Source organism: Falco punctatus, assembly GCF_963210335.1.
Source record: "Falco punctatus genome assembly, chromosome: 11".
Classification (NCBI taxonomy): domain Eukaryota; kingdom Metazoa; phylum Chordata; class Aves; order Falconiformes; family Falconidae; genus Falco; species Falco punctatus.
The window spans coordinates 22,485,768-22,500,331 of record NC_137591.1 but is presented as its reverse complement, the minus strand read 5'-3'; the positions used below and the strand labels follow the sequence as shown (position 1 = coordinate 22,500,331).

The 14,564-nt window shown below is 36.3% G+C and overlaps 1 protein-coding gene across 3 annotated transcripts in view; it reads left to right on the top strand.

Moving 5' to 3' along the window:
- Positions 1-14,221, top strand: part of COL11A1 (collagen type XI alpha 1 chain) — a 160,486-nt gene extending 146,265 nt beyond the window's left edge. For all 3 annotated transcript variants that reach the window (XM_080407049.1, XM_080407048.1, XM_080407047.1), the window contains 10 exons: positions 3,218-3,271; positions 4,481-4,588; positions 5,180-5,233; positions 5,321-5,356; positions 5,466-5,519; positions 6,345-6,594; positions 8,822-8,934; positions 9,761-9,829; positions 10,483-10,716; positions 12,473-14,221. In XM_080407049.1, coding sequence (XP_080263175.1) covers positions 3,218-3,271; positions 4,481-4,588; positions 5,180-5,233; positions 5,321-5,356; positions 5,466-5,519; positions 6,345-6,594; positions 8,822-8,934; positions 9,761-9,829; positions 10,483-10,716; positions 12,473-12,619 — 1,119 coding nt within the window. In that variant the 3' untranslated portion in view covers positions 12,620-14,221. The remainder of the gene's footprint in view (positions 1-3,217; positions 3,272-4,480; positions 4,589-5,179; positions 5,234-5,320; positions 5,357-5,465; positions 5,520-6,344; positions 6,595-8,821; positions 8,935-9,760; positions 9,830-10,482; positions 10,717-12,472) is intronic.
- The last annotated feature ends 343 nt before the right edge of the window (positions 14,222-14,564 follow it).

The following is a 14,564-nucleotide window of genomic DNA, read 5'->3' as shown; positions in this document are numbered from 1 at the left end:
CCTTCTTTTTTTCATTTTCATATCAGACTTTTCCAGTATATAATAACTAAAGTGGAAAAAATAGGGAATTTAAACTAAAATGCTGCATAAAACAAGACTTTTACTCTAAAACAGTCTTTCACCTCCATGTGCATATGTGAGCATGAGCAACTGCCTTTTCTTTCATTGGCTGGAACACTTTCATGGGTGAAAGTATTTGGGTAACTATGTTTCCAACACAACTTCTTAACCTATAAGCAAAGAGTTTCAGAGCATACATTTTTATGCCCCACACACTAGAAAGACTTTTTTCCCAATGAATAGTGATCTGGTGCATAGGTGTATCCATCAATTGCTTCTGTGTATGTAATTACAGATGGTATTATAATGGCATCTACGTAGAATTTCATTTTTCTCTGTCCCTGAGAAACAATAATGAGCAAAAAATGTACTGAGGAAACCTTACACTATAGTTCTTTGTTGCCCTTCATTTTAACATTCTAATTTTTTCGAAAGTCTCATGGATAAACATAGTGCTTGTAAGTCAAAGGTTGGAACAATGAATGAGAAGCTGCAAGGGAAAGGACTCCCCTGTGCTAAACCCGTAATAAAAATCTCTTCTCTCCAAAGAGTTTATGATGGGAACACCACTATAGTTTTTAAATTATGTGACAAGTTAAAAATAAAATGCATGGGGACAAATCAGGGAACTGAAAACCAATCTCCTCAGTTACAATTCTGTGCTGAAATCTAAAATCCAATGAATAATTATTCAGCAGTAATAAGCATCCCTTTCCGACATGTCAGTCACCAGAAGCCTCCAAATACATCATCAGAAGATCTCTCCTCTAACATCCAGGAGCTTAAATACTCAATTCAAATCTGAAGCTGAATACTATGTAGTATTAATGAACTACATAGTCCCAAATGCACAGTCTTCCTGTCAGGTCAACAAGAACTTCTTTTAGATGCATTGCTGCAACGTAAAATTTTATTTTAGATTTTAGGAAAGTAAAGTTTATATCTAAGAGTTGCTGAGGTTAGGTCTCCCTCCTGCCCCTTCCTCCCTCCACAGTAGATTGCTATCAGGAGAAGAATAAGAAAGCAGATTTGCAGTAGAGCACAACAACTGCAGGTGAAAATGTCTGATTCTGTATTCCACACGCTTAAAAATTTCACTTTTCACTCATGAATTATGTATTTGCCTAGGCTTTTGCATCTAATGATATCCTGAAGTAGAGATGGAAAGGATATGCACTGAATAATATTTTGTACATGAAGTGTTACGGCACTTTTGAATCTGTGCCAGGTTGAAAAGGTCACTTATTACTGCTATCCATATCATAACTTCACAGATGTCCACTGCCAGCAGGAGACTAGTAGTGATGAGATACTGACTTAGTCTAGCAGCTCTGCGCCTAATGCATACACGTTCAGTGTGAGATTAATAGCCTCTGAGGAACGAAGGCCTTTTCTGTGCTTGCATATGCACGCCATGGCCTGAATTTTTCACCTCATTCTGTACAAATTACACAAAACTGGCATTGCTGTTCTTATGAACCTGAGAAGATTTCTCAGATCCCTCAAAATTATTCTAAAATTTTAAATAAGGATTAAAATATTAAAACAAAACAAAAACTGCAGAAAAAGCCAACCAAGGAGATTTTAACAAGCTTCCTATATAATCTTCTTCTGTGCCATCTATCCAGCTATATTTTTGACTATTGGTAAAATAGTATCTTTAATGAATTGCTCTTATGACCCCAGTAAAGATAAAAAAAGCACTATCAGGGGGAAGGATCTTGCGTCAAATTTCAAGAAAAAGATTATTCAGTGGTTTTTGCAAATGATGTGCAGAAAGTAAGACCTATCCATGTGAACATGTTTATGCTTCACAGTGGTTTCCCAGGTAGCAAGACTGCAATGGAGTTTTCCAATAGATTCTCTAAGCATCAGCTTACATTGGAACCACCTGAAAAAAATCAGTGGTTTTGGTTGTCCCCTCCCCACACCCACCCCAGAAATACGGAAGGGCTTCTAGAATGGTTCTGTTGATCCTATGTACGTTCTTCACAGCTCTGTCTCCTGCCCCAGCATATTTCTGTTTACAGAAATCTAGCTGAATGGAGTAATGTTTAGGGACAACTGCAGATAAAACTTAGAATAAAGAGCATTTCTTACTCAGTTTCATAAAATAACATATGTCTTTACTGTGCTGCAGAAAGGATGGCTCGTAAATCCAAACTAAAAATTGTAAGCTGCTTATATGATATGAACCATGCAACTACCTAAAAACTATCAGTTTAACACCTCTGTAAGTTAGGGGTATTATTCCTATCCAACAAATGATGAGTGGAGTCCCAAAGAGACTAAAAAAGTTCCTAAAAGTATTTAGGATTGCCCAGTCTAGTAATGCAAAACCTAAGTAATTTGTATTACTAATCGCATTTACGAAAGTGACAAAGGGCCATCAGCTTGTACATGTCAGTGAAACTAGCACATCTAGATCACATTAAGTACGCTTGCAATGTTGAGTAGAAAAGACTTGAATATTTAGAAAATACAGATTTAAATGCATTATTCATGGTCATACAGGATTTTCAGGTGGCAAGTCAAGGAAACCATAATCCCAAGACAACGCCTCAAATGCTGAAACAAAATATGAGGTAGTACTCCAACAAAAAAATATTGAGGAGAGGTTACTATAAGCAACCTGATTTATATTCTGCAAGAATCTTAATGAGCTGTAGTAAACTGGGAGAAAACAAATTAAGAGGATACTTTCCACTGTCCTATGAAAGAAAGGGTTAAAATAAGCAACTAAAATAAGGTACAGCAATTAAGGTGGAAGTGATAGTTGAAAGCGTGTAATGTAACCACAAGCAAAATCAGGCTCATCAACAAAAAAAAAATTTGGTTGTGGTGGTGGTTTTTTTTTAATATCACTTGCTTCACTGGATGCTCTCATTGCTCTTTAAGAATTTAGGTGACCCTCTGCTTCATAGATTTCTAACCATACAACCCTTTATAGATTTCTAATTATAAATTAAATGCTACAGTATCATCATTATGCTTTTTTAAACATACATTTCAACTTCATCTTGGGTTCTAAATCACATCATCAATTACAACCATCAATGACTGAATGACTCTGACTTATACCACCTTTATTTCAGGAAAACATGATCTGTGTGTTATGTTAAAACTATTTTCACATTATTTCCCTTGATTTATTTAGGGTCCACCTGGCTTGCCTGGCCTAAAGGGAGATCCGGGTTCCAAAGGAGAGAAGGTATACGTTATTCATTGCTTGTGCCTTTGTAATTTTGACCCAGTCTAAAAGTCTCTATAAAATTAGCAGAAAGAAACACTAGGGTTTTTGTATCGGAAAGCAAGACAACTTGCCATGTCTGTCAGTCAGCTTCCCGAAGCCTTAATAGTAATTGTGAAGTTTTAAGCCACATCTGATATCCTGGCGATATATGGAAAGAAAAAGATTACTGCCTGTGTGGTAGGTAATCTACTGACCATGTGATTCTTCCTTGCAATGAAAATCCCGAAGATATTGATGTAAAGAGAACTGTTGGCTTTATAAAAACAAAGTAGAAATGAAAAGTATTCAGGATTTTTATTTTAAAACAACAAAATGTTAATATTTAACAGGTATAATATTTTCTTTTGAAATAATGGATTGAGACATCTGGGATAACATTTTCTAATGGAGTTCCAATGAGTTATTGGTTGCTTGTGTCTTAGAGAAAAAATCTGTAGGGAAAGGGACGTGAATATCATTATATCATGTGAATTTCAGTTTTTGCTTATGTGCTTAAATCAGTTGTTTATACAGCTATATTACATGTGGAAACAAATGTGCACCTCTATAATAGGCTTATAGCATCTAAATGTGAAAGTTGTTACAAAATTTGTATCCACAGACATTGTTTGTTTGTTCTAGCAGTTTCAGTAAGGACTGTTTAAAATCCCTTTCCCTGAATAAGCAGTCACAACTTGCAAATAATCTCAAAGTCTGAAAGACCAACTAACAGCAATGAATATGCTTTCAGAATAATTTGGTTTCAGGTTAATTGTTGACTAGCAACAGTGATGACATTTGAAAGCTTCTGGGGAAGACAAATGCCATAACTCCAAACGTCCCCCCGCTTCCTTCTTCCTCCCCCAGCTGTACATGCTGAGCAAGATGTCATATGGTCTGGAATATCCTCAGCTGGGGTCAGCTGTGTCCCCTTGCAGCTTCTTGTGCACCCCCAGGCTACTCACTGGTGGGGTGGGTGAGAAGCAGAAAAGGCCTGGGCTCTGTGTCAGCGCTGCTCAGCCATAACGAAAACATCAACACTGGTTTTAGCACAAATCCAAAATACAGCCCCATACTAGCTACTGTGAGGAAAATTAACTGTATCCCAGACAAAACCAGCATAGTTTGCAGAACACATTTACTTCATATATGTTGAGTTTTAACTGTATTTTCTTTTGTCTTATTTAGGGACATCCTGGTTTGATTGGCCTGATTGGACCTCCAGGAGAACAGGGTGAAAAGGGTGATAGGGGTCTTCCTGGCCCACAGGGATCTCCTGGAGCCAAGGGTGATGCAGTGAGTAAAACATACTTATGTTTTCATTCAACTTCCATGCAAGCAAAGAGTACATATCCCAGTCTTTCTTTTGAGAGACAAAGTTGCCATAAACATTTAACACTCAGAGCCTCCTGCTAGAAGTTACAACTTTCCTAGGCATTGTACAAACACAGTGAACTTAAACCAGCTTAAAACAAAATCATAGTGTTTCAAAAGATGACAGAAACACATAACACAGAAGTTAGGGATAAGATAAAACTAGCAGCACCAATCTCATCATGTTTAACTGCACTACCCAAAGTAGCTTCCTTTCTCCTAGTTATGAGCCCTGTTTTAAGGCACTGTAAAGTGAGGTTTCCAAGCCAGTCTGAATGGGAGCACAGTTGTGACTGTAAGTACTGCAGTGTAGGAACAACTACAAGCAACTCAAACTGTCACTTAACATTTTAAACTTACAAACTGTTTTGGACCCTAGCAAATGGCCTAAATCAAAACTCATCAGATTTGGATGCTTATTAGGACTACTTTATTTCATATATACGTATTTTTTAATCCAGGCCAGTATGTAGAATACTTTAGTTCTGTACTTACTCTTTTATTCTTTCTTAGGGAATTTCTGGTCCTGCTGGTCCACTTGGACCCCCTGGTCCTCCTGGTTTACCTGTAAGTAATTTCATCCAGTCCTCCTGTTCAAAACACTCCCATGTTTTGTGGAATACACTTCAACTACAGTTATGTTCTTGCCCGTAGGGTCCCCAAGGTCCAAAAGGTTCCAAAGGATCCAGCGTGAGTAATTCTCCTCAATACTTTTTGTTCTTTTACTTAACTTTTGTGTACGTTGTTTTTTAACATGGTGTAGCATAGTCAACACTGCATTTCTTTCTTCGCTTTATAGGGTCCTGCTGGTCAAAAGGGTGACAGTGGGTTACCTGGTCCACCTGGTCCTCCAGTAAGTAAGAATTCTTATCTGACATTCATGCACATTACACTGACATGATGACCCTGTTTTGACAAGGGTAGAAAACCACATTTGTGAACTTGCAGATAAGGAAAATATTAATGAATGTTTGAAAATTCATTTTTCAGAAAACTCAAATCCACCAGACACAGACATTGACTGCACTAAAAAAGCCATTAGAAACTTAAAAGAAACCCAACACAAAAACTGCCACAAACAAATAAAAAAACCCTCCCTTGCAATAATTATTTAATGTGTTATACTGAAGCACAGAAAATAGAAGCATATTGGTTTCCCCCCATTGATACTTTTCTGTTCCTACTATTTCTTTCTCATATCATAACATTCTAAAATGAAAACAGTCCACATCTGAATGAAGTGTTTCAATTTCTTGAAATGAGATATTGCTTTATAGACTGCAAGTGGAATTTTAAAGTTTTATCATAGAAAATATCCACAAGTTTACACTTGTCATAGGCTATGCCTGTGCTTGAGGGAATTGTCAGGGACAAAGAGCCAATTGCAAGTCAGTTCTGCACACTTAACTTATGTGAGGGGGCACACTCTTCCCCAAACAGCAATGGAGTGAGAAGACTTCAGAGCACAACAATGGTTTGGCCTCCTACAGTCATTTTGGTCTGCAAGTAAATCACAGCACAAAGGCATAAATCTGAAGGAAATAAGTGAAATAAATAAATACTTTGAAGAAATCCTATTCAAAGCATCTCCAAGCCACATTCTGTGGTCTTCCTCTGCGTATTTTTGCAGCTGAAAAACAAAGAGAAAAGGTAACCAGATATGTTGTTTTTCACTCAGGGTCCTCCAGGTGAGGTAATCCAGCCGCTGCCAATCCAGTCACCCAAAAAGACAAGAAGATCTCCTGATTACATGTTATCTGATGCTGGTGATAATATTCTGGATTACTCTGATGGAATGGAAGAGATCTTTGGTTCATTGAACTCACTGAAGCAAGACATTGAGCATATGAAGTATCCGATGGGCACTCAGAATAACCCAGCCCGAACTTGCAAAGACTTGCAACTCTGCCACCCAGATTTCCCAGATGGTATGTTAATATTGCATGACAAATGCAAACAAGGCTGAAGTTATGATCTGCCAAGATACTTTGACAGAATAATTAATTATTGGTAGATGGTTAACAGTTTCTCAATAAATAGTCTTACTAAATCCATTTTTGCAGGTATAAAAATTTATAAGATATAAGAGATGTTCTCTTGGTAAAAGCCAAATTCTTTGAATACTTAACCTGTTCTGGGTTTAGATTTAAAACTTTTTAAAACACTAAAAAAAATTGTTGTTTTGAAAGGTGGGCCTTGCATTTCCAGAATTATCCAGACAGGAAAAGGATGAAAGATTGATGCTAGGTATTTCAATGGAAAGTAAAATCACAAATGTCAGCATGCTGGGATAGCTAATACCTCTTTTAAAAGAAATAAGAATTATCTTTGTAGCAGTATACTTTAGCTTGGTATAACAATATAAAGTAGCATTGGTATCATACGAGATTTATTATTGATTATGCCTCTCAAAAATTTTACTATTCTTTCACCCTTAGAAACAATAATTTGTTCTACTGCATGATCACTGTTCTATATCATTCAGCTAATAGACATGCAGGTTTCTCTGATACTGTTTAATGCTACTAAGTACTAGCTTAATAAAATGCAGAGTAGTATGAACAAGACATTGTGTTCTGAAGACTTATCTTGATTTAATTATTCATCATTGTTTTCTTCTTTTTTTCTGAGTTTACTGCTCCAGAAAGGTTTAAATGAAAGCCAACCTTCACAGAGTCTTCATCCTTCCTTTTTTTTTTTTCCTATTGCAATGGATATTTTTCCTAGTTCAATGTAATATTTTTCTGCTTTCAAATGGGAGGAAAAATAGATTTTGACAGTTTAATAATATTTTATTGCTTTCACTCTAGATAGATCAAAACAGATGGTTGCCTTGAGGAGTAGTTATGCAGTGTGTGTGCTATATGAAAAGTACATATTTTACAATTCAGTACCCTCCATAATAATGAATGTTTTTTATGGAACACATTCACCTTCTTCACTTTACCAGTATTTGCCTATTATTTGGAGCCTTATTCATATAAAAGTAATCTTATTTTGGTTAAAATAAAAGTAAATGCATTCATTAAGACATAGAATTCTCCAGGGACAAGAGTTACAGGTAGGAAAGACTGTTTTCAATAAATATAGCCTGAATCAATAGAATTTTAAAATACCATAAATGCTTTGTCTATTCCCTGTATTCAGAAGACAGAACTGGTGAAAGGATTTGTCATTTGTCTTTGAAACCTCTGCTATTTGAAACTGGATTAGAACAGTAGTGTCAGAAAATCATTTGCTGTCCTGCTGTGAAACTAGCTGGAGATAAGGACCCACATCACAGAAATCACCATTATAATTAGAATGGTAGATTTTAAAAAGCCCTGATTTTTAATGGACCTTGGATTGACTGCAACTCTTTCATGCCCAGCCTTCATTAACCCTAGCATTGCAGGGCTGAATTCTCAATCATGCCAGACTGCTGAAATTATGGGAAGCCTCATGCAACTTTTAACCGTCTTTCCCACCATATCACCTAACCAAGTATTAGTTAAGGTGCTTTTATCAACTAAAGCAGCCTGAAGTTTCCCTAGTGCTGCAGCTTCATAACCCAGTAGAAAAAAAACATCTTTTCTTGAGGTATATCTCTCTCAATGGAAGCTTTAGGTACTTGTGCCAGCTACAGCCTCACCAAGCCCTGTGCGGCCACCTTTTTATGGAGATAGGTATATAAATTACTCCAGATTTTGCTCTCTGACCTAAGCCATAGCTTATTTCTGCCTAAGAGTGCCTCTGCTCTGTTTTTGAGGGTGCTGCCGTCACAGGTACACATCATCCTTCTAGTTGAAATACTGAAATGGCCAAATTGTTGAGAACCACAATGTATGTTTCACACATAATGTTCTTCCTCCTCTAAACTGAGTCTCCTCAGTTCCTCCAAAACTTTAGCAGTAGCCTACAACAGAGTCATAGTTTAAAGTAAAGTTAGACAAAAACAAAAGGGCACAGATAAAAATAGACTTTGATCCTGGTGTTCTTTCATAAACAACAATAGCAGCAACAAACCACAAGGCAGAAAAGAAAGGGTTGCTTTCTCATCATCCAGATAAAATAACTTTGATACAGATTTTGGAGGACTGATAGGCAGCAGTAAAACCTGAACCTTCCAAATACCATTTCCACTATATAAGGCAAAAATTTTCTCATTTGTTTTAGGGGAATATTGGATTGATCCTAACCAGGGCTGTACTGGAGACTCCTTCAAAGTATACTGCAATTTCACAGCAGGTGGGGAAACTTGCATCTACCCAGATAAGAAATCTGAAGGAGTAAGTACCAATCTGTGTTTTCAGCTGGGTGTTAACAGATCCAACTATGTTGTTGCAGTGTTGACTGAACAGGATAATTATATTGTCACATTTTCATATATCTGTCTTTCTGGTTACACTGGAATTCACATAAATCTGAAGTGGTAAAATGGTACATAGAGGTAACTGGTAACTGTTAACTTTGTTAAATGCTGTTTGCATTTTCACTGTTTTGCTTAGTTAGGGGACCTATGCACTTGCTTGCTAACCGTTCACTCCGTTTCAGAATGCAACATAACCATGCAGCTAGTTAAAAGTGCATAATCTAGCATTTGACACATAAAACCTAAACTCTTACTGTGTTTCTCTTGTGGGTTCATATTTTCCTACACAAAGTAGATGTAAAACGCTATGTGTTAACAGTGTCATTACTCATTGTTATAAATTACCTCTGATGGGGCTTATGGTATAGAGGAGGGCTTTCTAAAAGCTTGCCTAAATGGAAAAGATCTATCAGCATCAACACCAGTAAAAACTCTAATTTAGACACTCTTCACAGGAACAATTTATTCCAGCAGTTTACCTAATCTTAACAGATGACAACAGCCTCCCTTAAACAGAACTAGCTCTCTTTATAAGCCATCACCTTGGATTCTGTTTAAAGTCACTAATCTGAAGGCATTCTATACAAAAAACCCCATCCTATTTTACAGCTTTAAAGAGGCTGAGATTTCAGAAAAAAGAACCATTCTTTACTAGCAGATGTGAAATTTGTCCTAGGTAATGTAAAATCTTCTATCTGTTAACACATTTTAAATACTTCTGTCTCTGCTGTTTTACCACACAGGTTAGAATTTCATCATGGCCAAAGGAGAATCCAGGATCTTGGTTTAGTGAATTTAAGCGAGGCAAACTTGTAAGTTGTCACTGCAACATAACAGTTGTTCATAAATCAAGTACATGTTATCAGTGATCAACAGATGCAAAGTAATTTTATAAATATTTAGATAATGAAAAAATGTTTCAAGCCCAGTCTTTTTGCCCTAAATGTTAAAGCAGCTATATAGCTTCTTGCTCCTGAACAGTAGAAGCCTGCTCTGTATTGTCCCACAATGATCCAAATGGTCACCCGCACAGCTGATGGTGAGGATCTAGCTTCTGGCAGACTACCCATCACCACTGAACCTGCCCCACTCTAGGTAACAGGAAATATACTGAGTATGCAAAGACGAGACTGTAGGCCAGCTTAACTTTATAATTAACTAAAACCAGATTTTCCAAAGAGGTTCTGCTATTTCACACTATGGTAGGAGTAATTCTCTGTCTTTCCCATTATAATGAAGCTAATATATGTAGTTCTTAATCCTAAATATATCGCTACAACATGAAAATCTATTTACTGAATCATAGCTTTATTGAACTTAAAACTGCCTAAAATGTTGTATGTTGATTGATTATTTTTTTTTTTAATTAAGGATAGTTACACGGGTCTTTTGTCAACAATAATTTTGTTCTGCATTTTAACAAAGGAAACAGATAAACATACATGTAACTTTCTATATTTTCCAGCTTTCCTATTTGGATGTTGAAGGCAATTCTATTAATATGGTCCAAATGACATTCCTTAAACTACTGAGTGCCTCTGCCAAACAGAATTTCACTTACAACTGTCATCAGTCTGTAGCTTGGCATGATGCATCATCTGACAGCTATGACAAAGCACTAAGGTTCTTAGGATCGAATGATGAAGAAATGTCTTATGACAACAATCCTTACATCAAAGCTCTTCACGATGGCTGTGCAGTAAGTAGAGGTTCAGAAGAGTCTTTACAAACCAAACTTCTCAAAGTAGACAACAAATTCATTTTTTCACAGCTTTCTTCTGAGAAAAGGTTTCAAAATACTTTATTTTTAATAGACTGCCTTTTAGTAGGTTTTTAACTACAGTACACTAGTCCCTTATTTAATTTTCATATATGTACCAAAAAAACCCAACAAAAAAACAAACCAAAACCATAAGCCAAGCAACAGAAATGGGACAAACCTGGCGTGGATACAGGCTGTCAGCACCTGATGTGAAATTTGTGTGCTGAGATTAGACTATGTGCTCTTATAAACATAGTATAAGAGAACAGAAGAAAAAAAGCATAGTAAGGGGAGGCAGCCCATCAGCAGAATATATTCATACTCAAAATCAAGGCATATGCAGACAGAATATTTAGCAAATACAGTAAAAACGTGTATGAACTAAGCCATATGTATGTACCCAAACATAGTGAATTAATTGCACAGTTGATATGTGACTTGGTATTTTCTTTTCTCAATTTCTGGTAGTCAAAGCCAGGTGGAGTTTGTGGACTGTACCTTTTGGAAGCTTCTCAGGTCCACTGTAATCCCTGGAGCTGTCCAAACATGCATCAGCTCTCTAACCGCCTCTCCAGCAGGGTCTTTGTAGGCATAGCAACTGTTCTTCTTTTCAGAAACAGAATAGTTTGTACTGAACACTTTGAAACAAAGACATCAAAGGAGAAAGTGACAGTTGAAGCCTCATTAATTATTCTGGGTTTTTATATGGGAATCTTTTGAAGGCAGTTCCTGAGAAGTCAGTGACAAAGAATCAGAGACCTGAAAGTGCCAGGATACCTACCTGGGTCGGAGACAGAGATGCAGCTCAGGTAGATGCAGTGTCTCTTCCCCTCAATAATGAGATTCTAATACGTAACTGCTTCATGTCAGCCTTTCTGTATGACCTGTAGATTTATTCTGCTTTAGTTATCCACAATGGGTGAGTGTAGAGCTCCAGAGAGAGCTAGAAGTGATTTAGGGTGTAAGTCCATCACTAAACTGAGAACTCAAACTTGGATGCTTATCTAAACTCCAAGACCCTGGCACAGCTGAAAGGGGTCACAGCAAGGTATAACAGACTATCTCAACGAAGTGCAGTCCTGCCTGATGACTAACATGATAACTTGGCTGAATGTTATTTAGAGCAGCGAGAGCCTTTGTTAGGAAGTAATAAGGGTCTGCCTTCAAACCTGGTATCTAAATTCATCAGTTAGCAGTCCTGTCAGACTACTACACTCTTTCATGTCAAAACAACTGCTGTAATACTTTGTGAGACAGTTATAGTCTTTCTTCTTAGAAGTGGATCTTTCTTCTGTCTTTCAGAACTAATCAGTGATTATTTTTTTTTTTCACAAGGAAGACGTGCACTGCTATAAGAATAGTGTTATTTTTTTTATTAAATAGTATAAATGTGAACTCATCATTCTCTAAGAAATGTTAAATGTCTTTCAGGTAATTTTTCATTTGTAGACCTATTTTAGTAAGTCAAAAGCTATGGGCTGATCTCTTTCTAAAATCAAAACCATTCAATGTCACGTTTTTAAAATAAAATCCTAAGAAAACATAAACTTTAGAGTTTGTAATATCTGGTGCATGAGGGGGCAATAATTTTTAAATTCTATACTTCAGAGATAACCTATGAAGATCTACAGCACATGCTTACTGCTCTAATATATAACCATGTTTGCTTTTTTTTTTTTGTCTTTTTTAATAGTCGCGAAAGGGCTATGCAAAGACGGTGATCGAAATCAACACACCCAAAATAGACCAAGTGCCTATAGTTGATGTGATGATCAATGACTTTGGTGATCAGAACCAGAAGTTTGGATTTGAGGTCGGTCCTGTCTGCTTCCTTGGTTAAGCTTTAGACAAAAACAGATCAACAAAAATGTTGCACTTTGGTGCTACCAACCCACTTCATGCCACATGCAAGTTTTGAATAAGGATGGCATAGAAAATATGTCTTGCTGTGTATGTATGTCTTATCTAGAAAGTAATTGTTGCCCTTGTAGGGCCAGAATCACATGACTTAAACTTATTTTGCAAAGATGCTGTGGCACAGACAACATAGTGCTTGCTTTAGGAACACCCCCCTTTGGATTCCTTTGGTGCTGTAAAAAAAATTAACAACATGGTGCTCCTTCCATTACAACAGAATTGTTAAAAAAGTGTAATTATTCTATGTACAGTACTATACTGTTATTTCTCTGTCCATTTCCAAAACTTGCATGTGTCTCTGAATTGCATCTGGCTGTTATTTTATAATTACAAAATTACACTGTCAATACTGTGTATGTGTTCTGAAAAAATAAAGCTGTAATTGCCAGTGAAGCCAATTCAAATTTCAGATTAATAATAAAATCCCTTTGTATATATTGTTGTTGAAGAGCTTTGTTATTTGAAGTCGCCAACAAAACTTAAGGTGGCAAAACTGGAAGATCTTGAGCAGCACACTCAAACAACTCTTTTCTGCTGATATCACTTGTGATTATGAATTTCAATAATGAAAGCATCTTCAAAGGTGCTGTGTTCCATGGTGCTATACCTCAGACCTTTTATTTTCTTTTCTAATTCCATAATTTCATAAGATACCTGTATATATCTAAAATAAACAAGTTTATATTTTTGGGTGGGGAAAATATGTAAGAAAAAAACCAACTTCTGTGTAAGAGATCTGTTAAAATCTGTGAAGTAAATTAGTCATATAGTTTTCCTTTTTTTTTTTTTTTTTTTCTTCAATCTCATCATTTGTTTCCATTGTGTTTATTTGGTCTGCATAAATATTAAAACTGGATTCTAAAGTTATTTATGGATTTTTGCAGTGTTTACTTAGATTTTTATGTAAGCAATGATGGATGTTTGCTTCCTGAACTGGATACTAAAAGTTCCACAGAATGGTCCTATACGTTATTTGCCCATCCCATTAATATGAATTATTTTTATTTTTTCCTGTTATTTCACCTGAAGGCCAGAGATGCAATATGTCTAGGTCATGTGATTCTCCATAGTTGCTAAGCAACATACGAGGGGACTGCTTCCTGCAGAGCTGTCTTTGACCCAAACTGTTACAATTTGCTATTCAAATCTCAGAAAAAAAAAAAAAAAAAAATAAAAAGAGTTTGTTTGGCCTTCCCTCTGAACATTTTATTCAGATAGTTGGAAGTAGAAATTACATTTTAGCTTTACAACACAAATCCTTTTGTAATTATTTTTCATAATATATGTAAGACTTGAAAAGAAATGTTTGTTTCTATTTCTTAAAAATTGTTAAATTAAATAGTATTAGTTTCTGCTGGCTCATTTCCAACTGGTATTTTCTTATGCACGTTTATACATGTAAAAGTGAGATTTCAAAAGTCAACTTCTTGCTGTTCATGTTTTCTTTTATTTTTGAACCAAAGTCTGTAACTGTCACCTCAAAGAGGAAAATACAAATTTTATTAATAAAATCAAGTCTTGTCTACCTGGATTGGTCATTGTCTTTTTTTCAATGTCCAAATCTCACCCACTTCACTCTGCTTCCAGACCATGTAGACTCAAAAAAAAAAAGTAATCTCACCACATGTCCTGGCAAGCACTGGGAAAAGAAGTGTTAATTGAAAAGAAGCTGATCTAGCCACCAGCGATATGCAGCAAGGCTGACAAGTTCGCATTTCATTCGAATGGATTTGTAGCTGCATCAGTCCACATAATACTATCAAACACAAGATAGGAACCTGATATTCTTTCCCCAGCCACCCTCTTACAACCTACGATGTCTTAAGTGCTTCACAGTCTCATGCTTATCCTTGTAGAATCCCATAAAG